This window comes from Silurus meridionalis, chromosome 21 (genome assembly GCF_014805685.1).
Source record: "Silurus meridionalis isolate SWU-2019-XX chromosome 21, ASM1480568v1, whole genome shotgun sequence".
NCBI classification, from domain to species: Eukaryota; Metazoa; Chordata; class Actinopteri; order Siluriformes; family Siluridae; genus Silurus; species Silurus meridionalis.
In genome coordinates, this window is record NC_060904.1 from 15,280,811 (window position 1) to 15,306,263 (window position 25,453).

At 37.9% G+C, this 25,453-nt stretch overlaps 2 protein-coding genes across 4 annotated transcripts in view; one reads left to right on the plus strand and one right to left on the minus strand.

Moving 5' to 3' along the window:
- Window positions 1-1,611: 1,611 nt before the first annotated feature.
- On the minus strand, window positions 1,612-14,580 carry dhdds (dehydrodolichyl diphosphate synthase). 2 transcript variants are annotated; one of them, XM_046834048.1, is made up of 9 exons: window positions 14,522-14,580; window positions 12,257-12,319; window positions 11,907-12,023; window positions 10,283-10,425; window positions 10,069-10,185; window positions 9,261-9,362; window positions 7,188-7,302; window positions 4,665-4,772; window positions 1,612-3,416 (listed from the first exon to the last, which is right to left on the minus strand). In XM_046834048.1, exons 2-9 carry the CDS (start codon window positions 12,317-12,319, stop codon window positions 3,174-3,176), a joined length of 1,008 nt encoding a protein of 335 aa, XP_046690004.1. In that variant the 5' UTR covers window positions 14,522-14,580; the 3' UTR covers window positions 1,612-3,173. The 2 variants fall into 2 exon arrangements, with proteins under 2 accessions (XP_046690004.1, XP_046690003.1); XM_046834047.1 differs by lacking the exon at window positions 14,522-14,580 and adding an exon at window positions 14,444-14,517.
- Window positions 14,581-16,389: 1,809 nt separating this feature from the next.
- The window catches only part of ago1 (argonaute RISC component 1), a 36,806-nt gene continuing 27,742 nt past the window's right edge, over window positions 16,390-25,453 (plus strand). For both annotated transcript variants that reach the window (XR_006928930.1, XM_046877403.1), the window contains exon 1: window positions 16,390-16,812. Coding sequence is in view for 1 of the 2 variants with exons in the window: in XM_046877403.1 (XP_046733359.1) it covers window positions 16,788-16,812 (25 nt within the window). In the remaining variant the exon portion in view is untranslated. The remainder of the gene's footprint in view (window positions 16,813-25,453) is intronic.

The window sequence follows — 25,453 nt, forward strand, 5'->3', positions numbered from 1 at the left end:
CTGTCTGTCTGTCTGTCTGTCTGTCTGTCTGTGTGTGTGTGTGTGTGTGTGTGTGTGTGTGTGTGTGTGTGTGTGTGTGTGTGTGTGTGTGTGTGTGTGTGTCGCCTTGCCATCGAAAAGCTACGGCCAAAAGTTTGTGGACACCTTCATACACCTTCAAGTAAAGTATCCCCATGTGCATCTCTAAACAAACCATTCCACATGTAAGCCTTGTTTGTTTTTTTAATGAGATCCACTCTTCTGAGAAGGGCTTCCCACTAGATCTTGGAGACTGGCCGAGGGGGATTTTATGAAAGCATCATATCATCATATCAGGGGCATTAGGGTGGTTGATGTTTGGTGACGAGGCTTCCAGCATTCCAGTTCATCCTGTATGTGTCTTGGAAAATCAAGGTTGAGCTTAGGGTTCGGTGCAGGATCCTCCATCCTCCACTCTAACACAACCCTAACATACTATGGTCCTCTTTGTGCATAGGGACAGAATCATGCTGGAACACTCTTTATGTCTCTTACTTCCAGTGAAGGAAACCTGTAGTGTGACAGGATACAAAGACAACCCAATCAATTGTTTACTTCCATATTGGTGGGGGAAGAACCACATACGGGTGTGATGGTTCAGGTCAGGTGATGGAACAAATGATTTTCCATGCGGATGTTTGTAACGTTGAATATAGCTATAAATGGTTTAGTGCAATAGGTTTTTTCTTAATAAAGAATCAATTTTAAATGCACTTGCCACGTTAGTGTGGGGTAAAAAAAAACTTCGGGATATGCTCTTACACGAAAATAACCAGCTTTAGTTCTGATTCAAAATCACTCTGGTTCAAATCATGGATTAATGTTCTTCAACAGAATGTCCCAATTGATTTTTAAAACACAAGCCAGGTGAGTAGGTCTTTGTGACTGAACCTCCTTCTATTCAACCCCAGTAAGATTTATTCTTTTTGCCATCTTGAACCAAAGTCGAGGTCAACAATCACCTTGATCCAATGAGAACACAAATGCTGTGCATTGATCTGATTGAGCACCTAATAGAAAATTTGAAGCGAAAAATTAGACAGCGCTTCACACTCCTTCAACACGATGTGAAAATGTGTCCTAGTACTAGGATGCTGGTACAACAATCCTGAACTGAGCACAACCCTGATGCAAATGTAAAAAAATGTCCAAGTTCATTCAGACAAATGTTTCTTCCCTTTCACGACTCGCTTTACATTCCATGTGGAAAAATACAGACCCAATTAGATTTCTATGTTTTTTACCTTTCTTAAACTTTACGCTAGTTTTCTTGTCAGTTTCTTGATGGTGGTACACGTATCTAGAAATGAGCACAACCCTGATGCAAATGTAAAAAAAAAAATGTCCAAGTTCATTCAGACAGCAAATGTTCCTTCACATAATGACTCACTTTACAATCAGTGTGGAAAAATGCAGACCCAATTAGATTTCTCACCTTGTTTTATAAGCCTTCTTGAACTTCATGCGATTTTATTTGTCAGCTTGTTTGACATATTTAAATATCTGTACTTCATGAGTTTTTTTCAATTCCTTACTGTTCCCAAATCTTTCAGAACCTATTGAAGTAAGCCCAAAAAATGACATGCAAATAAATGTTTTAAAATCTTTTATTTTGTAAGAGAAACAAGGCTTTAAATACACATGTAGTCACAGTAATCTCAAGCAGTCCAATGTCTTCAGCCCTTTGAGGATGTAGTAGCACTGGTTTGCTTAGAAAATCACTAAGCAAAAGTTCCACTAATGGTGTAACCATGGTGTCCATTTAACTTGGTCAAGAGCTGTGTCTCAAATCGCAAAATAGTACATGTACTACGTAGTAATCTTTAAAGAAAGAAAAAATAATAGCATGTAAATCATACTTTTTAAGTGGACTCATTCAATCCAAATATTCAAGATAATGAGGCAGCTTGATTCAAATTGGAATGAAACTAACAAAAATACAAACATAAGTGTGTTCTAGATCTGTAACACTCATGTCATTCCAACAGTACCTGATATACTGTGATTTTCAGTTTTGCAATGCACTAGATCTAACTTATTTTTTCCTTTCAGGCTTTTGTTTGAATGTTTTGACCCTTGTCCCTTGCTTTTTCATCTCTCATCTTTCTTTTTACCCCATTTTTGCCCAATTTGCCATTTTACCTTCTCCCACTCACCAGCTATTTCTCCCATAACATGGAACCTAACAACCAGAGATGGCGAAAAAGAAAGCATACTTTCTGTGACACAAGTAAAACCACTGCACCTTTCGAACTCCTGCCGGGTCACACTCAGAGTAAAGAACCATCTGCCTTCTTCTAAATTATTTTGCTCACAGATGCCCATGTTGCGCTGACTGAAAGCTGAAAGATAATACACCATCCCTGCCAACCATAACCAGTGCTCTTAGACTCCCAAACCAGTTTCCTAAAATGCAATTCAAGAATTTTATGTAATCTTTGTAAGTCATACACTATATTGCCAAAAGTTTGCGGAAACCTGGTCATAAGTTTGGTATGTGCTTTTTGAGTATCGCATTCCACATTTTATCCCGATCTGCTCTAATAATTTCCTCCACTATTCTGGGAAGATGTTCCACTAGATTTTGGAGTGTGCTTGTGGACATTTGTGTTTATCAGCCACAAGGGTGTTAGTAAAGTCAGGGACTGATATAAAGTAAGGAGGTCTGGGGGTGTAGTCAGTGTTGACATTTATCCCAAAGGTGTTCAGAAGGGTTAAGATTTAAAAATAATCAAAAATAGGAAATTCAGGTATGTGATTCAAGACACAGCTCAATAGTGACATATTAGAGCTACACATTCATAACTCGCACACCTCAAAGATGTTAAAATCGATGTTGACATCTAGTTTTAAATACCTAGTTTTGAGAACCATCTTTAAGACAAAGTTGAATAGCTCAAATCCCCATAAAACGGGGTACATCATCCGTGTTGTCGAAACTATGTACAAATTTGTTAATTTATAAAAAATCTTCTTACTTTCTTGGGATTTGGAACCACATCTACAGGCAGCCATGTTGGACTCAGCACCACAGCCCTACACAATGCTTCTCTGATTTGACACAACCAATGGGATCGGAATTAGCCACCAAACTATATCAGACAAGTTGGAAGCAGTTAGTGATTCAGGACTGGATAATTTTTAACAATCAAAGTTTAAGCAACAGCAGTCAGGCTGCTCATTTGCTCAAAGAAATTGTCTCTTTTCTGTTGAAGGGCGCTGAGGAAGCGGCTCACTCGCTCCTCTCGGCCAGCCGTATAGCTTAGCAGTGCTGAGTGACGAGAGTGGGCGTCTATGGGCTTGCCGTTTCTGCCCTGCCGAAGAAGTTCGGCTACACACGAACGATCGGACTCCAGCTGCTGCGCGGTTTCAGCCTCTTTGTGCAGCTCCCGTGCTTTCTAGAACATAACATGACACCACACATTGCATTTAAAGGTAAGCCATAAAGGTAAAGGTGCTTTTAACTCCTCACATGTATGTTACAGCACAATGAAATTCTTTCTTCTCATATACCTGCAATGTTAGGAATTAGGGGTCAGCGTGCAGGGTGATACAGTGACCCTGGAGATCAGAGGGGTAAGGTCCTTGAAAAAGGGCCCAAGAGTGGCAGCTTGGTGATACCGGGTTTAAACCCCCAACTTTCCTGTCAGTAACCCAGAACCTTAACCACCGAGCCACTTTCCCTAATGGCCACGTTGGTTTGAATGAGAGAGCTCACTCGAAAGTGCTAATAAATGCAGGTCCAAATATAAATTTTTTTACTTCACATCCTTACTTAAAAAAAACCCCAAAACAAAGCAGAACCATAGTATTTTCTGCAATTGATGAACAAAGTGATCTATGAGGTGGTATCAAAAAGTTAGAGACTAATGGTGCTAACCGGTGCTATTCTGACCATGTGCTTTACCACATCTGTAAATTGATCATGGACAGCAAGTTAGAACGAAGAGCAACGTAAAATTCTGCGTGAAACTGGGCAAATCTGCCACAATGACATGACATACGGCGATGCTGCAATGAGTCGTCCGAGAGTGTTTTGAGTGGCACGTGCACTTCAAGAGCGGAAGATCATCACTAGATGACGAGAGATCAGGAACACCTTCAACAAGCTCAATCCCTCAAAATGTCGAAACCATTCAGCAACTTGTGCATGATGATCATCGGAGAATAATCCACATGGTCTTACTTGACCACAGGGCCACCCTATTCACCAGACTTGGATCCTGTGGACTTCACCCTCTTCCCAAAAAGGAAGATTCAGCTCAAAGTTTATTTGACACCATGCGGAGATCCAGCGTGAAATGCAGGAAGGTGCTTTACACGCTACAAAGAGAAGACTTTCAGGACACATCGCAGAAGTAGAAGGAATGCTGGGAGCTTTATACAGAGCTAGTCTCGAAACGTTTTGATACCACCTCATATCTGTCGCAACGATTAATGCTCTGGTTTGCTGATCAGAAGGTCGGAGGTTCAAGCCACCGCACCACCAAGCTTTCCACTGTTGAGGAACCTCTTCTGCTCAAAAGGCACCGTATCGTGGTTTACCCTGTGCTCTAAACCAAACTTCCAAACAAGCTGGGATATATGCACTCTGCTTAATGTACAAGTGACAAATAATTTTCCTGGTTGACAGGCTGCCGTCTTACCTGAATAGAGCGGTAGTTCAGCTGGTACTGCAAAACTGCCTCACAGAGATTCCAAAAAGAGTATTCTGGCCACAGGACAGACTGGAACACTATGCAAGAGTGAGACGTCTGTGGAAAGGGAAGGAAAGGTTATATAATTAGTGTCCATTCCCTTAATGACACATTGCAGATATATGATTTGAGGTCTCACAAAACTGATAATGGATAAAAATTACATTAATTTAGTTTATAATTTAGAAACAAAATGCTGTAGAACATTCAGTTCTGGTTGGTCAGGAGAATTTTATGACAGAAATTACCTTCTGCAATCATTAGATCAGCATACTCAATATAATATATGGATGTCTAGTATGTGTAAAAAATGTGAGATGTTTATTAAGCATTTTTAAAAGGAATCTCCAGTCCCACTGCTTTATTTAGTTAGAAGTAATGCTGCAACAACTAATTGAAAATAAAATTCGTTGTCAACGAATGGCGTTATTGATTAGTTGGACTGCTCAAGTAACGGTTTAGCGTAACGGCGAAATGGCGGAGAGTTCAGGGTCAACCGGCAGCAGGAAAAAAGTGTGCGTCACGGATGAAGGCAAAACATCAGCACGGTAAGAAAAAAACTGTATTACCTCATCATGTGAAAATGGTATAGTTTAATGGAGTGCTATTGTGTAAACTGTTTTCTAACTTCGGGACAGTCGCACTGGATCTGTTCTGGAGTCACTCGCGAACGTCGAGTAGTATCCCATAGTGATGCATCGAGCATCACATAGTGATGGATTCAATTTAAACTGTGCGAACAAACACTAAATCTAGAAGCAGCAATAAACGATAAAAATCTTCCCTGTTAGCTTGCTGCGTTTCTCCGTTCCATTCTCTTTTTTGATAGCATTTGTCTACTACAACAGTAATTTACTGCAGCTTTACTACGTTCAAATGCTTGTTTCTTAATGTGTGTATATTCAAGTTATGCATATATTATTTAATGATTATACAAGATTAAATGTATTATGTATTCTAGATATCTTTATAAAATGTCTGTGAATTTTTCTTTTTAACAAAAATTGTCAAAACAATGTCGTATTATATTTTATATTGATATTTTAAACATGGTGGTCAACTTGCCATCTGTAATTATCATTAAAACAATACAAATGTTGATCAACACAAATTGCTTCACTTTGTATACTTAAATGTGTTTTGAATTTTTTATTTTTTTTTACAAAAAGAAGCAAAAGAGCATGAATTAATTTGTTCAAAGGAGAAACCCCTCATGTACACCACTATAAGCTTTATAAAATGTCAAAACTAAATGTGTGACTTGTGCATATAGTTATAATAAGCAAACTTTTTATTTTATTTTTTAAATCTAATTAATCAGAAAAAAAGAACATCCGATTAATCGATTAAGTTAGTTGCAGCCTTAGTCAGAAGTAAAGCAGTTTTCTTACTTAGTTTTTTTTTTTTTTACATGAAAAATTGACAAAAAAGACTGATAAAGGAACAATTGTTAATACATCATGTGTTTTAAAAAAAAAAAAAAAAAAAATTACATTTATCTCATTCATACAACTAAGCAGCTATGGGGTTAAGGGCCTTGCTCAGGGGCCCAGGAATGGCAGCTTGTTGTGGTTTCACAACCTTCAGATCCAAAGTCTAATACCTGATCTCACTAATGCGCCTTAGGCTGAATGAACACAAATCCCACAACTACGCTACAAAATCTAGTGAAGAGCCTTCCCATAAGAGTATTATTGTACCATCAATGAGGAACTTAACAAATCTATCTGGTTGTGATGGTAAGGTGTCCAAAAACTTTTGACTGTACAGTGTATGGTTACCCCGACCCATGTTTTTTCCATACTACCCATCTAGAAATCACTGGACCAAATGTGGAAGAAGATGAAGTTGACAACAGGTGGTGGGGGGTTGGGGTTGGGGGAAAGAAGTCCTATCAACCTGACACTTATTGACAGTCACCAAAATGCTTTGCTTCTCATTTGCATAAAGTTAAATCCTAATCTCTGAGGCGTTCCTGGTCATGGTACTTCCTGGATCTTTTGCTGACAATAACTATAAAATAATAGATTCAATCCATTTTGAATAAGGCTGCAACATAACAAAATGTGCTAAAATGTGGAAATAATTTAGCGCTGTGAATACTTTGGATACTCAAATACATTTGAAGGTAAATATCTTGTGAAAGTTTAAAGGGAGCACTTTTACAGGAGTAATATTTTACCTAGTGCACCTCTACTTTAGGTCAAGTTAATTGTTTGTGTACTTCGTCCAACACTGTTATCTACATACAATTCTGAAAGAGCAAGAATGCGGTCAAATTTACCTCAGGAACCTGCCCAGATGCACAGAAACTGGATGTAAATTGGATGTGTGGGTGGGGTTAATTTGGGATAATGCAAGTACAAGTTAGATCCCATGACATTGCTTGCAGTATTGTTTACATTTCTTAAAAAAACGTATAAAAGGTTTGGCGGTCTGGAAATTCAGTTTGGTTTCTGTAGGCTTCCGTACCTGCCAGAGCAAGAAGTCGCTGAGGCGCACCTCTCCAGAAGTGCGGATGAGGAGATCAGGGTTGGGAGAGTTGCTGGTGTACAGACACTGGCTTAACAGCGCTTCTGATACATCACTAGAAGAAAAAAAAGAAGTAAACTTTACATTTTCATTTGATAAAATTAAAATAAACTAATTTTTCTCATCGTAATACTCATTTTAACATAATTATAGACAAGTGTGTGTGTTTGAGTGCTAAATGTATAATACGTGTAGGTCAGTTTGAGAGCTTGTACAGTTTCCTCAGTTTTTAATTTGGTCCACAGACACACAGCAGGTGACAGAATGTAAAAGTGCGTTACAGAAAGTGATAAATTAGCTGATGGTGATTGAGATCTGTGTTTGGTCCTGATTGATACATGATCAATGCAGTGACTTGAACCTTTAAGCTTTCAGCATTTCTGTGGAAATATGTAGCATTAAAAAAAAGAAAGAGAGAGGCAGAGAGCTACAGACACTAGAGAGATTAAGAGATAGAGAGATACAGAGAGAGAGAGAGAGAGAGAGAGAGAGAGAGAGAGAGAGAGAGAGAGAGAGAGAGAGAGGTGGGGCAGTATTCTGGAGGGAAAAGTGATAGCAAAAGAAAGGGAAAAGAAGGATGATAGATAGTGTGAGAGAGAAGAAGCGAGGGAGTATGAAAGGAAAAGAGACTCACTGTATGTTAATAAAAAGTGAGAAAGATGGAAATGGTGGGAGGGAGGGAGGAGACAGAGAGAGAGAGAGAGATGTGAGGAAGCATGAAAATGTAAGACAGCAAGAGATAAGAGAAAGAGACCAGGTACATGTGAATAAGAAAGAGAGAGAGAAAGATGGGGAGGAAAAAGAGATAGGTAGGGGAAGAAAGATGATGGAGAGAGTAGCAGAGGGAAGTATGAGAGAGAAAAACAGCAAGAGATAGGGTAAAGAGACTCCATGTATGTGAAAGAGAGAGAAAGAAAGAGAGAGACAGGAGGGAGGGAGTAAGGGAAAAAAAGAATGCAAAAGAAAGAGTGAGAAAAAAGCGATGGAGTATGAGAAAGAGAGCGAAAGATAAGGTAATAAACTGTGTATGTGAAGAAAGAGAAAGTGTGCAAAAAGTTTGCAAGAAAGTTTGCAAGTGTGAAAAAGTGAGAGAGGTAGGGGTGAAAAGGATGATGTAGAGATAGTGAGAGAGGAAGTAGGAAAGAGAAAGACAGTATAATATGAGAGAAATAAACTATGAGAGAGAAAGGAAAAGAGAAGGATGCGAGAGAGAGAGAGAGAGAGAGAGAGAGAGAGAGAGAGAGAGAGAGAGAGAGAAAGAAAGAAAGATGTAAGAGAAAGAGTTGAAGAAAGAGGAAGTGAGGGATTTTAAGAAAGAAAGACAGCAAAATATGAGGGAAAGTTGAGAAAGAAAGAATGGAAGAAAGAAAGAAAGAAAAAATCGAAGAGGCAGAGAGCTACTCGGAAACAGAGGAGAGGAAAAGTGAGAGCAAACAGAACATGGAGGCAAAAAAAAAAAAAAGAGGGACAATGGGAGACCAAGAAACAGACAAAAAGAAAGGAAGCAAAAAATGAATAGGTAACGGGAAAGACAGAAAAAGAACGAGAGATAGAGAGAGAGAGAGAGAGAGAGAGAGAGAGAGAGAGAGAGAGTGAAAACGTGTGAGTGAGTAAAACATGTTACTGCTGAAACTTGAGAACTTTTGCAGTCTGTCACCTCATATTGCTGCTTTTTTCATTCTTGCAGGAAAACTAAAATTGCATCTCAGTGTCTATTTTTGACCCTGAATTTAAAACGTTACTGCAGTTGGATTGCTTGAAGCAAGTCACCCAGATAGAGGGCTTTCTATCACATGCTCATGCTTCAGAACTATTCATAAACCAGAAATCATGGCATCTCAGTGTGACGTTACCTCACTATCACCCAGCACAGTAATCTACAGAGACGGAGTATCGCTAGAATTATTATGATTACAGGGGAAGTTCAGATATTTTCAAACATCTGCATTATAGTACATGTCTTTTCATACAGGACTACAATAAGAATCAATAATGTGGGGGGGGGGTAATTACCTGGACTTTATGAGGCCCTGCTCGGCTCCCCAGGCCATCTCTCGGACTGCATTTGCGATTTCATAGCGTGATGTATACGCAAAGCAAACGTTTAAAAAACACCTGTCAGAAAACAAGAAATTATTTATATACACACAGGTAGTCCTCTACTCAAGATGGAGATAACGGACGACTCCATATCGTCAAAAATATCCTATGACTGTGACAGTCTTTCCTGCTTCATGCTGGTTTATAATTTTCATTTTCTGCTCTAAACTGATGGCTTTCCTCTTCTTTTTTCCACTACAACAGGAGACATAATTTGGCGCTTGGAAGACTTGCAGTTTGAAACCGTTTGAAATCGAAAAACACACACTGAGACAACTTAACTCTGTCGACCACTAGCGAGAGATGGGGTATCTCACAGGGTAGAGAGATGCGCTCATTCCAACTGCGCGTCCGATGTATCGTACATCGTTTGCTGCTGCCTGTTGCATGGAATTTTAAATATTTTGACAATTTTGTCGTAACGCTCTCGTCATCATAAGATGGAAAAATCGCAAGTTGAACCATCGTAACTCGGAGACCATCTGTAATTTATTTATTAATTACAGATGGTCTCCGAGTTACGATGGTTCAACCATCGTATAATAATATATATATATATATATATATATATATATATATATATATATATATATATATATATATATATATATATATATATATATATATAATAATATATTAAAAAAAATAAATAAAAAAAAACCCTAACGTGAACTGAAGATCTCAGCTTAGTTTCTTATTCAAAGCTACTGTATGTTCTTACTTGGTGTGTGCTCTAGTCGAAACCACAGCTTTGGCAATGACATGCTGGAGATCTTCAGGAAGTAGCGTGAGGTCTCCCAATACCCGAATACACACCCCATGCTTCTCGAGGTTCTCTCTAGAATAAAAAAAAGCCCAAAACAAACACACATGGAGTCTGGATATGTTGTGTATAACCAGCATCTATTACACAATGTGAGTTTAGCCAGACTCACTGCTCATCGAGCAGCCGGAGGAACTTCTCTTTAGCCAGCTCCATCAGGCCATTCACTTCCTCTTTGGAGCGTTTAAAGTTCTCTATGCTGAAAGCGTACACTGTTACCTCGTGGATGCCCAGGTTTAGACACCATCGAAGAGCCTGAGAGAGAGAGAGAGAGAGAGAGAGAGAGAGAGAGAGAGAGAGAGAGAGAGAGAGAGACAAAGAATATCTAAAGGAAATGATGTAATCTTGGTAATCACATTCTGCTAAAGATCCTTTCAGTACCTTCTACACTTTACATTCACAAAATTAAGTCATTGTGTGTTTAATTTAAGAGAACATTGTCAATGTGGTAGTATGTATGCATGTTTTTCGAGGAATTTCATTTGCCACATAACAAATTTTTTTGGCTGATTTTCCCGGTCTCTTATAGGAACTTATAGGAAATAGTTTTTATGGAGTTTAATGTTGAAACAATAAAATGTATTAATAAAAATATAATTATGAATTATAAAGTGAAGTAAAACGTTTAAACAGTACAGTACTGTGTACATAAAATAGCTTTTTTTTTCGTTTATTGTGGTTTTTCATTTATTGCGGGAGATTTTAGAAATTAACCACCGCGATAAATGCATTATATATCATTTTTATATTTTTTTTATATTATATATAACCTTTTGCACTGTTGTACAATGTACCTACCTCATATTGCTAATTTATGTCTCGTATTTCTCTACATATATTGTGCCTTACACACATTTGTGAACAGTTTTTTAAAGATCTTATATACATATTTTTTTTACTGTATTCGCTCAACATATTCTGCACTTGTTTCACTGCCCACAGCCTTTATATTAATTTGTTGTTCATATATTTAAATATTCATCTGCACTTGCATCCATTTGTACAATTAATGTATGTATGTATGTATGTATGTATGTATGTATGTATCTATGTATCTATCTATATCTATCTATCTATCTATATATCTAAATGTGTTTATATTGAATCAAAAAAAGATTTGCAATCAATGTGATCAAATAAAGTAGTTTGGTTATATTTTTACAAATGAAGGGTAAATCTGCTTTTTACAGGTTTAAATAATTAAAGAAATGAAGGGGAAAAATAAAGTTAAAGAATTGCAATTTCAATACTTTCACTAATTGTGATTATTATTTAAGATTATTTTTTTTTTTTCTTTTAGGTTTGTCACATTTCTCACACATCACTTTGCAAACTGTTCAAACTGGGTTTTTGGCGGGAAAAGATTCGCCTTCCAAAAGTCTCTCACAGCCGGGGCTGAGACGTGACAAAACAAAAACTTCCCTGAAAACGGAGCCACACCCACATTCTTTTATTCATTTTGTGTAAAACACTTAAAAAACAGGCCCAACAACTAATGGTGGTTCTGCCAGCCATTTTATGAAAACGTGGACCTGTAAAGCAAGAAGTTGATATAATGCTCGGCAGGAGATCCCAGTAACCAACCCACTCCATTTTAAAGTTCTACACAAGGAGTAAGACACATGGGATATTTTGTTATAGGAAACTCTAAAACATGTCCTTATTTATTAATGAATGACGCCTGGTGCTTTTCCTCCATTTATAATTACACCTAATAAAGGTTTTAAATGACTCACTTCAGCCAGTTTGTCGAAGCCCTGAGTGTGGCCTTTCTGTCTTTCCACGTGTTTCTTACGCGCATAACGTCTGTTCCCGTCCATAATGAAGGCCACGTGTTTGGGCATCGGTCCTGCCTTTGGACAATCATAAGCACACCGTCAAGGGAATCAGACAAGACAAACGATTGTTAAATGTCCCATATTTAAGAGTTACATTTTTATAAATGATACATTTCTTTTTATTCAAGACTGTTTATGAGAGAATATTATAGGTGAGGTGAGCCAAATGCACTAACTGACTAAAAAGAGCCTTAATTTCCCATTACATGATCAGAAGGTAATTAAAAACAAATGAATAAATAAATCACCTTTAAGATGTTGGCAGAGAGCCTTTCAAGAAGGCTTAATTCTCCTTCACGGATCCAAGACATCTAAGTGTGAGAAGTAGGTTTGAATAAGAACATTAACGCCAAAACAAAAAGATTTTTAACATTAATGACAGAACCCCAAAACATTTTATTTGACCCACACATTAGCCTTTGTATTTCCTTTGGCTGGATTTTGGGTACTGTTTCATAACACTATGGGAATGTTCATAACTGGTCACTATTATTCAAAAAACTCAAAATAAGATATAGACGGCGGCTGTAAAAACTTTGGAAACACCTCGTCTTCTACAGCTTTTGAAACACACGAATGTTCGTTTTGTTTCACACACAAGGTAAAAGAAACACACAAGAAACCGGACAGAAAATTCTGTGGGCAAATGGGTCCAAATTTGGCTGTTTTGGAGCAGGGAATGTTGGAGACCTACTCCGGGTGAAAGGAATACTGATCCAACATGTCTACCATTTCATACTTCAACATCATGTAGTTTAATCTGCACTGTGGCTAATTGGAAACAACTTCTCCATACAACAAGTCAATGACGCCCAAGCTCTTTAAGCATCATTTAGAAAGCAAACATTCGGTTGGAGTGTTATTATGACCTTCCCAGTCACTGCACCTAAGTCCTATTGAACTGCTCTGAGATGAATTGGATCATCAGAAAGAAAACACCAATCAGTGAAGAACACATTTTACAAGACAGTAAAACAAAGTATTGTAGCAGAATGTTTGGGCAAATAAACTGTTCAGATCCCAAGAGTGTGTAAAACTATGATTCATGCTAAGGAAGAATTTTTTAATGAAAATAAAGTTAAACATCTGTAAAACTTTCTTTCGGCTTCTCCCATTAGGGGTCGCCACAGCGGACCATCCACATGTTTGATTTGGCACATGTTTTTACGCTGGATGCCCTTCCTAACGCAACCCTCCCCATTTATCCGGGCTTGAGACCGGCACTAAGGCTTGTGCAACCCTAATGGCTGGGGTTGGTTCCCTGACCGGGGATCGAACCCGGGGCTGCAGCGGTGAGAGCGTCGCATCCTAACCACTAGACCACCAGGAAACCAGCAAAGTTAAACATCTGTACATTTATATATTTGTTTGGTCAAAGTAAATTTACATACAGTTAAATTACCCTAGAAACAAAAAGAACATGCACATGTCTCTTAAAGGGCCAGGTGTCTCCAAACCTTTTACTGGTACTCTATATTTTGACAATCACGAGCAAGACCATAATACCAAGATCTATGGGATTCCCCTTAAAATGGTTCCTGAGAGGACCAAAAGAGAAACGTTCTGTGAAACATCCCATGCTACCATAGGATTCCTGTGAAGGTTTGGAACATTCTTCAAATCCTGTATAAGTGCAAGGACCCTTTGAGGATTCAGTTATTTAAGATCAGATCAACGTTCCTGGGAGATTTTTAGAAAGGTTGTTTCAAGGTTCCCGAGAAGTTGAAATGAGTTGCAGGTTACTGGAAGATTAGAGGAACGCCCTCGGAATCATCTCCAGTTAGTTGAAAAGTGCGACTTATTTTAAAGGTTACCAGAATGTTAGGGGAACGTTCTCAGGACTACGTCGCCAGAGCAGGTGGTTAAATTATTCCATCAGAACATTAGGAGAATATTACAAGAACAATACGAGGACATTGAGAAAAATTCCCTGACCAATTCAGGGTGACTGGAAAGTTATTTTTTAACATTATAGGAACATTAGTGGAACGTTCTCTGTAACATGTTTACAAAACATTTCCTAAAATGTTTATAATTTGAAAAAACATTAAATTAAGTAAAAAAGGTTTGCTATTAAAACCAAGAACTAACATTCCCACAACATTTTGGGAAGCAGTAATTGCTGGTCAGCTGATCCTGGTGTGTTTTTTTAACAGGGTACTTCCCCAAATCACATCCTACAACACTGTACAGTACAGTACTGGAATTCCTGCTTCACCTGAGACACAACCTTATAACACGTTATAACTCAGACAAGCCTGAATTCAGCTCAGTATTCAGTACTGATGGACGTGTATGTGACTTCAATGCTGATCATTCATTAACACACATGTCCCTGTCCCAATCCCAGTCTAGTTTACAAAAAAGGTTAGTGTGGAAACATTTCATTGACACGTAACATTGTGACAAACTGTCCGAATGAAGCCGCACAAAACCTCAGACCGCTCCGTGTTTCCCCTCTGCCCGATTTCCAGCCATTTTACAGCAAATATCGGAAGCTCCAACTCACTAACCTGTCTTTAGGGTGACGTCAGCTTCTGCTCTGGAAAGGAAGTGACGTACCGGAAATGAGCGGGCTTTCAAAGCGGCACGACGTGAAAAACAGAGACTAAAAAAATAAAATACTCAATTAATTGTAACTCTATTAATTTTTTTGGTAATTTTTAAATACATTTGCAGAATGTAATTTTATTTAGTTATTAATATTTAATTCACGTTTTTTTTAGTGATCGGTTATCATTTCACATTACAATAAGCCGAAAAATTATGATTAATTTATTTATTCATTGTTAATAATAGTAATTCTGCTTGTTCTTCTTCTTCTTCTTCTTCTGCTTCTTCTTCTTCTTCTCTTAATTATTATCTATATGTATGTACTTATTTTGTATTATAGATGTATTATTACTATCATTATTAATAATAATAATTGTAATATTATTAGTTGATATTGTTTGTGTATTTATTTATTAATTTGTCTATTTTTTTCATATGGCCCATTTGTATTTTTATCAATGTAATCATCATCATCATCATCATCATCTTCATCATCATCATCTTCATCTTCATCATCAATACAGAGTTCAGCTTTCTAAAATATAAAATGATAATCGATTTATTAATAAATAAACATTTATTTTGTATCTTTATTTTGGATTTTCTGTTTGTTAACATGAATTTATACATGTAAACAAACAGTTTTGAGGTAGTGTACAGGTTTAAAGTGCAGAAGAGGTAAAAGTGGCTGTACGGAGCAGCAACTGTCTTTTTAAAAGCAGTAAAATACAGTTCAATAACAGAAAGATCAGGTGTGACAGTGCAAGTAGGACTAAAGTAAGAAATCTAACAATGTTACATTAACGTTTGCTGTGATTTTATAGGTGCTGGCTGCAATAAGTTGCTCCATATTTGCATACATTTGCATAAAACTTTTCGAACTTTGTTGTGTCACTGGCCACGCCCATATCTAGTCACCCATGGGCCAGTCTGAAAACAGCGTAAGAAATCCAACTCAGTCTTTCTTTTCAAATACAAACCATACAAAGAAGACCAAAGATAAAATATGGTTGTAAATGTGAAAATATAAATATGTTTTGTGGTATGCACATGTATACTGCATATAGAAGCATTTACATATATGAGGACATATGAAGCATGAAATTGGATGACTTAAAAAAAAGAAAGAAAGAAAAAGAAAGAAAGCGGGAAGGAAAGAAAGAAAGAAAGAAAGAAAGAAAGAAAGAAAGATAGATAGATAGATAGATAGATAGATAGATAGATAGATAGATAGAAAGAAAGAAAGAAAGAAAGACAGACAGAAAGAAAGAAAGAAAGAAAGAAAGAAAGAAAGAAAGAAAGAAAGAAAGAAAGAAAGAAAGAATGAAAGAAAGAAAGAAAGAAAGAAAGAAAGAAATAATAAATAAATAAATAAATAAATAAATAAATAAATAAATAAATAAACAAACAAACAAATGGGAAAACAAAAACAGAAACAAATTTCGAAAGAAAGAAAGAAAGAAAGAATGAATGTACAAAAGAATAAATGAATGAATGATTAAAAGAAAGAAAGAAAGAAAGAAATACAGAATGAACCAACAAACGAATAAATGAATTAATAAATGAATTATTAAGTGAATGAAAGAACGAACAAGCAAATAAACGAACGAATGAATGAATGAAAGAATTAATAATTAAAGTCCCTGGAATCACTTGAATGAACGTGAAGTAGTCACTTCCTAACACTAGATGGCAGCACCCAGGACGAGCGCGCTGATGGAGCGCACATTTGAGCGCTCGGAGAAGGAGAAGAAGGAAAGGAGGCGGTAGAGGTGGAAAAGGAGGAGGAGAAGAAGAAGGAGGAGGTGGAGGAGGAGGAGGAGGAGAAGGTGGTTCATGGGGAAACTGCCTGCCTGCCTGTCTGTGTGTCTGTCTGTGTGTCGCTCAGCCGTTTTTTGTTGTTGTTCCTCTGGAGAGTGGTGTTTGAACGGTGAGCAGGAGCATAAACAAACCGCTGAGGAAGGAGGAAAAAAGACGCACGGACAGAAGACGGAGGTCCGTCTGGAGAGGGAGCAAGCAGCCGGAGGGAAGCTATTGTGTTCGGGGTCCGCGGAGGGCTCCGACTGGGGGATTCACCCGGGAGCTGAGAGGGGAGGGGGTGGGGTAAAAAGGAGCCTCTAGGACGCCGAGGGAAGGAGCCTGATAGTCGGACACGCTTTCCAGGCTCTCGCCGCCGTGGCGATTGAACAGTTCAGAAGGAAGCCGCGGGGAGCCTGAGTGAATGGGATGGAGCCGGGACCATCTGCAGCTGGTAGGTCAACCCTAGACAGGGGTTTATTCTCCGAAAAAAAATGCATATGCACAAAAATACCCCATGCAACATGCAGAACATATGCATTGCATTAGTTATACATGCATGTGCGCGTGCAACACACCTCAAAGTGTGAATAGTTTAATATTTAACATCAATAACAGCAACCATGCTTTCGGTTAGGAACTTGTTTATTTGTTAATTGTTTGTTTGTTAGGCTGACATGCATCCAATCACATTACAGCAAACCAAAAGTCATCCTGCTTCCCTTAAAAAAGCCTTGTATACCCACAGCAGTTCAGAACCTGGGGGGGAAAGTGTGACATGGTGGTGGTGGTGGTGGTGGTGATGGGGGGTCGTGGGAATACAGGGTGAGGTGAAGTCCTGAGAACCCCACCCTGCCCCATCCCACCCCCTTTTCATTCAGATTAAACCACGCCTCTTGCCCATGCACACCCTTGTCTTGCACCTCCCTGCCCGGTCCCAAGGGATAATTGATCCTGGTGGAATGGGGGGGCAGATGTGGTTTGTATTAAGTCTGCTTAAGGTCATTGACCTTCAAACAATGGGAGTGGGCCAGCAGTGAGAATTGAATCCATGCCTTAAAGACACATCAGTACGGGAGGGTCCCGGGATAGATTTCAGACCTTAATCATATTTGTGCAATGTTGCATTATGCAGAAATGTGGTTAGGTGTATGGTCATGTGGTATAAATGCTGTGCAACGGAAGACCCTGTTGCAAAATATCATGGAGAATTCAAGCTGAAACTGGGGCTGATTTCTTTCTAACCCAGACTAGTTTCAGTATTGGTGACTGTCGTTTTAAAGTAGGTACACATCAAACCGACACCAAAGAACGAACTCTAAAGGAAAGCCGACTGGACAACGTCTGTGATGGGGCAAAAATGAGTTGCATTAGAACACACCGGACAGACTACAGCCGACCGCCAGCTAGCATATACATTCTGCGCTTGTGTAAGAGAACATTACTCTCCCATCCCAGCAGGTGGCAGTAGTCTATATTCACCATCCAAACAGGGAAACAGGAATAGCTAGAACTGCGTATACATAAGGCAAGCAACGTTTACACCTGCCGCGATCACGGATTCGCTAAGTTGCAAAGACAAGAGCAAGAATGACGAGAAGTGTTGTTGTGTTCCCTCTTTACTCCGTCGTTGTTTGCTTTCGTCAGTTCCGTTTGCTCGTTCACTACGCTGAATAGCCAATCTGAGGGTTTTTTTGTCGCTGACGAGATCGTCGTCATGCAGAATTGGCCGGAAACCAGTTAACAACTAGAGCCAACTGTGCGGAACACAACAAAAAAACTAAAGCCGACCGACGCTTAAAAAACACACGAAAGTATATACATACATGTGTGTGCGTGTGTGTGTGTATATATGTATATATATGTATATGTATATATATATATATATATATATATATATATATATATATATATATATATATATATATATATATATATATATATATATATATATATATATATATATATATATATATATATATACACACACATACATACAGCGGTAAAGTAGGGGATTACTGTATAATATATATATATATATATTTGAGCCAAAGGTTCAAACACATCATCTCCTTTAGTGTGTTTCTTTATTTTGATTATTTTCAGCAGTGCACATTCATTCTAAAGCCATCCAGAATATAAAAGAACACATGGAATTCTGTAGCCAACAAAAATGTTAAACAACCCAGAATGTTTTATATGTTCAGTTCTTCAAAGTAGCCCTCTTTTGCTTTGATTGCAGCTTTGCACACTCTGAGAATTCTCTCTGACAGCCGCATGAGTTAATGACCTGCAATGCTTTTCCAACAATTTTGAGGAGCTCCTAAAGGTGTTGAGTGCTGTTGTCCTGTTGGAAAACAAATGATGCCATCACTAAGTGCAAACCAGATGAGGTGGCATGTGCCTGCAAATTGCTGTAGTAGCCATGCTGGTTAAGTGTGCCTTCGATTTGACAAGACACCAACCAGCTATGCACTCAAACTTCGCTTCTATGTTTTATAGTGGAAACCATACATTAAAGAAATGTTCGTTCACCCTCTGTAAGTTTAACAAAGACACCTTGGGTGTAACCAAGTATCTCAAATTTTGACTCTTCTGACCAAAGGACAGTTTTCCACTGACCTATTGTATTTTTTGCCCCAAGCAAGTCTTTTCTGTCTGTTGTTCTTAGTAAGAAAGTAATGGTTTGTTAAGCACAATTTGACCATGAAGGCCTGGCTTGCTCAGTCTCCTCTGAACAGTATATGTTAAAATATATCTGGGACTCAAACTCAGAAATCTTTATGCAGTTCAGCGGTTTCTGTGGCTGCTAATAATAATAATAATAATAATAATAATAATAATAATAAACCTATCCTCTTCAGCAGAGGTAGCTCTTGGTCATCATGCCAAAGCATATTACTAAGGCAAGAAATGTCACAAATGAGCTCTTGAAAAGACACACATGTAAATTGAAAACCATTCCAGTGACTACCTTCTGAATCTGATGAGAAAATGCCATGAGTTTGCTAAGCTGCCATCAAAACTAAATGTAGTTATTTTGACAGTCTAAAATATAAAACATATTTTGGCTTGTATAACACTTTTTTGTTGTCATAGTTTATGACATAATAATAATAAAGAATGAACTTTGTTGGTGTGTATTTTAATATAATATAATAAAATTTTAATAGAATAGAATAGAATTTTAATATAATATAAAAAATATGTGTGTGTGTATATATATATATATATATATATATATATATATATATATATATATATATATATATATATATATATATATATATATATATATATATATATACACACACACACACACACACACACACATACACACACACACAGCGCTCTGGACAGGTAACACAGAAGACAATGCAGAATGAAAAAAAGGAGGAACACTTTGTAGTGCCAGAAAGCTTTACACATTTAATTTATGAAATAAGTTACAATCAATAGAATCCCTGGAGAGATCTCTGTCTAACAATCTGCTGTGGAGGAAGTGGAATAAAGCAGATGAAGCAGAGGAGCCTCGTTCATACACTAACTGCTTCAAACTTCAGGCCGGCAACATGGTTAAGGGTGGATGCACCAGAAATGCTGGTATTACAAAGAATAAAGTCAAACTTGCGAATTGGAATTTTGAGAAAAAAACCTTTTTTTGTGCCAGAAACAGGCTTCCATAGTATTCAGGCTAAAGGAAGCGGCAGAAAGTTTACAAAGTTTGTATTGTAACCTGAATTATTTAAATATATATATATAATATATATATATTTTTTATTTTTTTTTTTTTTTTGATGTAATATTGCAATTAAATGCACTAAATGGGTTTAGTTTTTAAAGGTTTTCTTGTATTAAATTTCAGCAATAAAATGTAAATTTTTCTAAAAAGGAAACAAATTTCTTGTTCGTTTTAAGGCTTATTTTCTCTTCTATATTCATAATTGCTTTTTTTTATGAAGAAAAAGTACTTCTTATCCGATTATTTGATTGTTCATTGAAATAACTATTAGAATACAGCCCCAGCATTATGGTGGTTTAATGAGCAGAGACCAATCAAATGGCTCCTAAGAGCCTGTGGGCGGAGCTAAAACGAAAAGTTGAACGATTGAAAACTACAAAAATGTCTAAACTTTTACATGTAAATCTCATAAAGTGTGCTGTAGAAAATGAGGAGAATGTGTGAGACTAACAGGTGGTAGGTGTAACAGCAACTTTCAGTCGATTACTGACTATCGTGACTGGTGGATTTACAATGTCATGTACAATTTTTGAAAAATTGATCACCTCTGATATCTTTTAGTAAGATGAAACTCAAAAAATATCAGTGTCGATCTGTGAATTATATCACAAGGGAACATTTGCGTAATTAGAATGCTGTTTACACTTAGCAATATATAAGTACTAAATAAAATCCAAACCAGTGCAGCATTATAGACAACATATGCAGTGACATTAGAATGAACTAGAAATGAGCAAACCCATGCAAAAAGATCTGATTATTAATGATCAGTGTTATCAGAAACAGCAAAGCCATTAATTGGTCTTTCTGCTGTTCAATTCAGGCCTTGAAATGGATTCTTCTCAAATGTTGGATAAAGGCATCTGGCAAAATGTAAATGTTCGATAAACATGGGTTTAACGTGTTTAGGTTTCGTTTTTATTAGTCTGACATCATCGAATGATGCACGTGTGTTGATTTACACCACAAACTCCGAAAAAAAGCGTCAATCGTTCCAGGTTATATTGAAGTTGAGATTTTATGAGAGCTAATGAAAAAAAAAAAAAAAAAACATTGCTCCAATTTGGGTTAACAGATGCAAAAGCAACAAAGCTTTCGAGTTCGCTGAGGCAGCTGAAGCCTTTATGTCGGAGTTTGAGAGCGTAACACGGCGTCCATGCACGGACCACCTGTCCGATCTCACCACATTTGTTCCTGAAGTTTCTTTTCTGAAGTTTAAATGCGAGGTGAGGGGCAACACCCATCAGCAAGACATCTGGACTCAAAACAGCGGACCAATGAGTGCTCGAGTTTCTGCTACTGCCCTCCACTTCTACCCTGTTTTGGCTCCTCAAGAAGGGGTTGGGTGGGGTGGGGTAAAAGGGACGGGCTATTGTCTTCACTCTTGTTGCTCTGGCTCCCACTCCAACCATCTGCCTTCATTCTGGCCAGAGTTTTGAGGGTGTGTTATGTACGTGTGTGACGAAAAGCAAGTTGTTTTTATTTTTTTTTTATCATTTCTTGGCCCTCACAGACAGACTCACACACACGTACACACACGTAAGCTACCTGTTTGCAACTGACCCAAGCACATAGCATTTTGATTTCTTTCAATCAAATTTTTCCCCTCGCATCCCTCCATAGAGTGGACGTGCGGGGAAAGATTGATGGCCTCGTCCCAATATGATGGCGCAAACGAGCGCTCCGAACCCCCCGCACACCCGCGGGTCGCCTCATCTCCATGACAATGTGTGTTGCTGTGGAGTCGCCATGGTGAGGCTGGGAATGTGGTGTGCGTGTAGGGGGGGAAGTTGCGTTTTCGCGCGCCGTTTTGGTGATGTGGGGGCGTCAGTCTCGCTGTCGTACTTTCTCAAAACGTCTTTTCTCTCTCGCTTGCTGACTCCCTCGCTTTCTCCTAACCCAAAACACACTCAATACAGCAGGAGTCAGCGCTCAGCTTGTGTTTCACATCCCTGATTCACGGATAGACTGAGTTCACAGATGGATACATCGTAGTGAAAACAGATATCTGACCCTATTGAGGCAGGTTCAGCGAGAGAGAAAACACTCTTTCATAAAGAAATAGTTTTGTCAACACTTTGTCTTGTGGCAACAGATTTTGAAAACAACTCCATGTGAGATCATCTTGGGTAAAAATGTGTATCGTTGATACGAGGCAGTATCAAACATTTCGAGACTAGTTTTGAAACACACCAAAACAAGCCAGATGGCAGCACAAGGCTGCACGCACAGTCGCAGGGAGCACCGACCTTCATAAGTCGGTGTTTTGCAACTCGTGCTATTCCGCACCCAGTCTACTGTCCAGATTATGCTCCTGCATACTTCGCCCTCTTCCTGAAGATGAAGATCCGGCTCAATGGTCACTTTTGACACCATTGCGGAGATCCAGTGCGGATCGCAGAAGATGCTCGTCATGCTTCTAAAAGAAGATTTCCAGGACATATTCCAGAAGTGGCAGGAATGCTATTGCTGTGCAATAGTGTTTTCGGGTTGATAGTTTGTAAATGTAGAGAAATAAGGTACTTTCTTGTAAACAGAGCGAGTTTTAAAAACCTTTTGATGCCACCATGTCAGTAGTGTTTTTGGCGAGGGGTTCTTAAACTTGTCAGAACAACATAAGTGCAGGTTAAATCACAACAATGAAATCCAGCCCTACAAAGTAATGTGTAATGTAAGTTACCTATAACTTATTTTTTTGACTGTTCTTGAACTTTTCTGAACAACCTACATGCAAGCGTAAGGTACGTTTTTAAACAAACTTAATTTTAAACTTGAATGTAGAATACATTCCAACACTGCACCCAATTAATGTATAAATATCAACACAGAAAGTAGCCCAACATATAAGGTGTGTTCTTCAGGATTTGTGTCCAATTATCAAATATGCAAGCAAGTAAAAATCCAAACACTGAAGCCCCATATCCAGTGCAGCCAAACACACAGAACACAGCCCAACCCTTAGTGGTTGAGGCATCAGACTTTGGATCGGAAGGCTTTGATTTCAAATCACAGCCACACCAAGCTGCAACTCCTGTGCCCCTGAGCAAACTTGAAAACTTGTCAGAACATTATATGGCCAAGAAAAAAAGAAACTGGGGGCAAACGCTGGGAAATTTGAAGTAAAACACTAAATGATACCAAACACTAAACCCTAAACATAGGATTTACCTCAAGTTGTGTGTAGTGTAGCTTGATCTGTGTTTCTGGGAACTTCTTAGTGTAGACTTGTCTGGATGTCATGCCTGCAAGTAAGAAAAAACTTGGAGCAAAAGATCCATTCACTGAGTCCAGCCTGAAAGCCAGTTCAACCCAACATGCCAAACCCAGCCCAATATTTAACCCAGTAACACACAAGGTGTATTGTAAATGTCAAATTATTGAAAGTTTAGGTTGTTCTTCAATGTTAGTATGTGCAAGCAAGACTAAAGTTGGGGCGAAGCTGGTAGGATTGAAGCCCAACACTGAATCATGCCAAACACTGATTACAGCTAAACACTGAAAACATGGGATTCACCATAACATGTCGTGTGTATTGTAGTTGAACTTTGTTTCTGGGAATTGTGAAGTAAGAGGAAACTATATAGTAGCACACTATACTTGTTGTAAATGGCAAATATTTAAAATTTTGGGATGTTATTTAATGTCAGAATGTTCAAGTAAGAGGAAACTGGGATTAAAATCTGGTAAAGACAAACAGTGATGCCCGATGCAACCCGATTTATAATGTCTATTGCAGATTAACTGTATTTGGGGAAGTTATTATTGTAGAGTCGTCCAAACGGCATACCTGCAAGTAAGAAAGTCAAAATTCAAACACAGAAGCCCAAAACCGAATGATAGCAATAACCGAATGAAGCTTACCAGCCGGTTCAGCCCAACACACCAGACCCAGAAACATTGTATTATTGTGTAACATTGTGTATTGCAAATGGCACATTTTTGTAAGTTGACATCTTTTGACATCTTTTTGAAGGCAAGCCAACATTAAATAAGATTTCCTAATACTTTAATTTCAAGTGTTTCCCAAATTCAACCAATAGCCTTTAATTTCAAGTGGTGAGGACGGGAAAAGGATTTATTCTTTTTGTAAATCAGGATGAAACAAAATAATTAGTTAGGAAAATGCCATTATACAATTATATACACTATAATGCAATTTACATTCTGTAGAGTTGCTTTGAGACAGTGTCCATTGTGAAAAGTGCTGTAGAAATAAACTTGAATTGAATTATATTTTAGACATGAAATAAGAATCCCTACACAAAGACAGGAGACTCTGGCCAATCAGGGCAGAGAGAATTTAAGAGGTTACTGAGGTTACACTCTACTGTAAAAGATCAAATAAAACCCAGGACTAAATGTTATTGTTCTATTGTTTAATTTGTTCTCTACTTTGGTGGGAAGCTAAAACGAATGAACGTTGATATCTTCTCATTGTGGAATTTTTAGCATTGTTTTTGGTAGTAAATTTGTTGAAGTGCAATAGTGAATTATGGGAATTGTTTGTGAAATTCTTTATATTTTTAACTTATATGTTAAATAGAAGCGAGTGATGATGGAAAAAAATTGGATAATTTCATTATAACGGAAGATTTTACTATTGTAAATATGTTATTTATATGAAGTTATGGGAAGTTGGAGGTTTTACATTTATTACTTAATGGCTCATGCTAGAAATACAAGAATACTAAGCTTGAAGCTTATTCAAATCCATAGTCTCAAAATGTTGCTAGTTTGATTTCATTTGAGAGAAATTTAAAGAAAAATAAGGAACTTTTCATGAGGAAATGAAGAAAATCAAGATGGCAACATAGTATTTGAAATATAATTTTTTTACTATTTATCTACATCTATCGGCTTGACTTCTTGGCCATGTTTCAAAACGTTAGACCACTGAGTGTTAGTTATCATACTAACACCATTTGTCTATTGATTCTATGGTAATATAACTGTAGCATTGCTGCTACTTGTGAGACCAAACCCTAAAACTTTTCCCAAGCTTGTTAATCCACCTGGACAAATGATCAGGTTGCTCAGCCCCGAGGTACTAAAACATCATGTTTGTACCCTAAATTGTATATATTTTTTTCATTCAAGTTCTTAATGCTTCATGAGCCCAAAAGTATTCCAATAAAAAATTTGCCGATTCATAAAACGAGCGCGATTTGAGCACCCATGTCAAGCTGAGCAGACACACAAGGGAATATTTTTGGCTTGGATCCTAGGGATGGTTAGGACATTGAAAATGGTGATTAAATCGTTTTTTTGTTTGTTTATGTTCAACTGATTGGCTTGACTTGTAGGCCAGGTCAAACAACTCAAACTATTTGTTTTTTGTCTCGGGAGAAGCTGG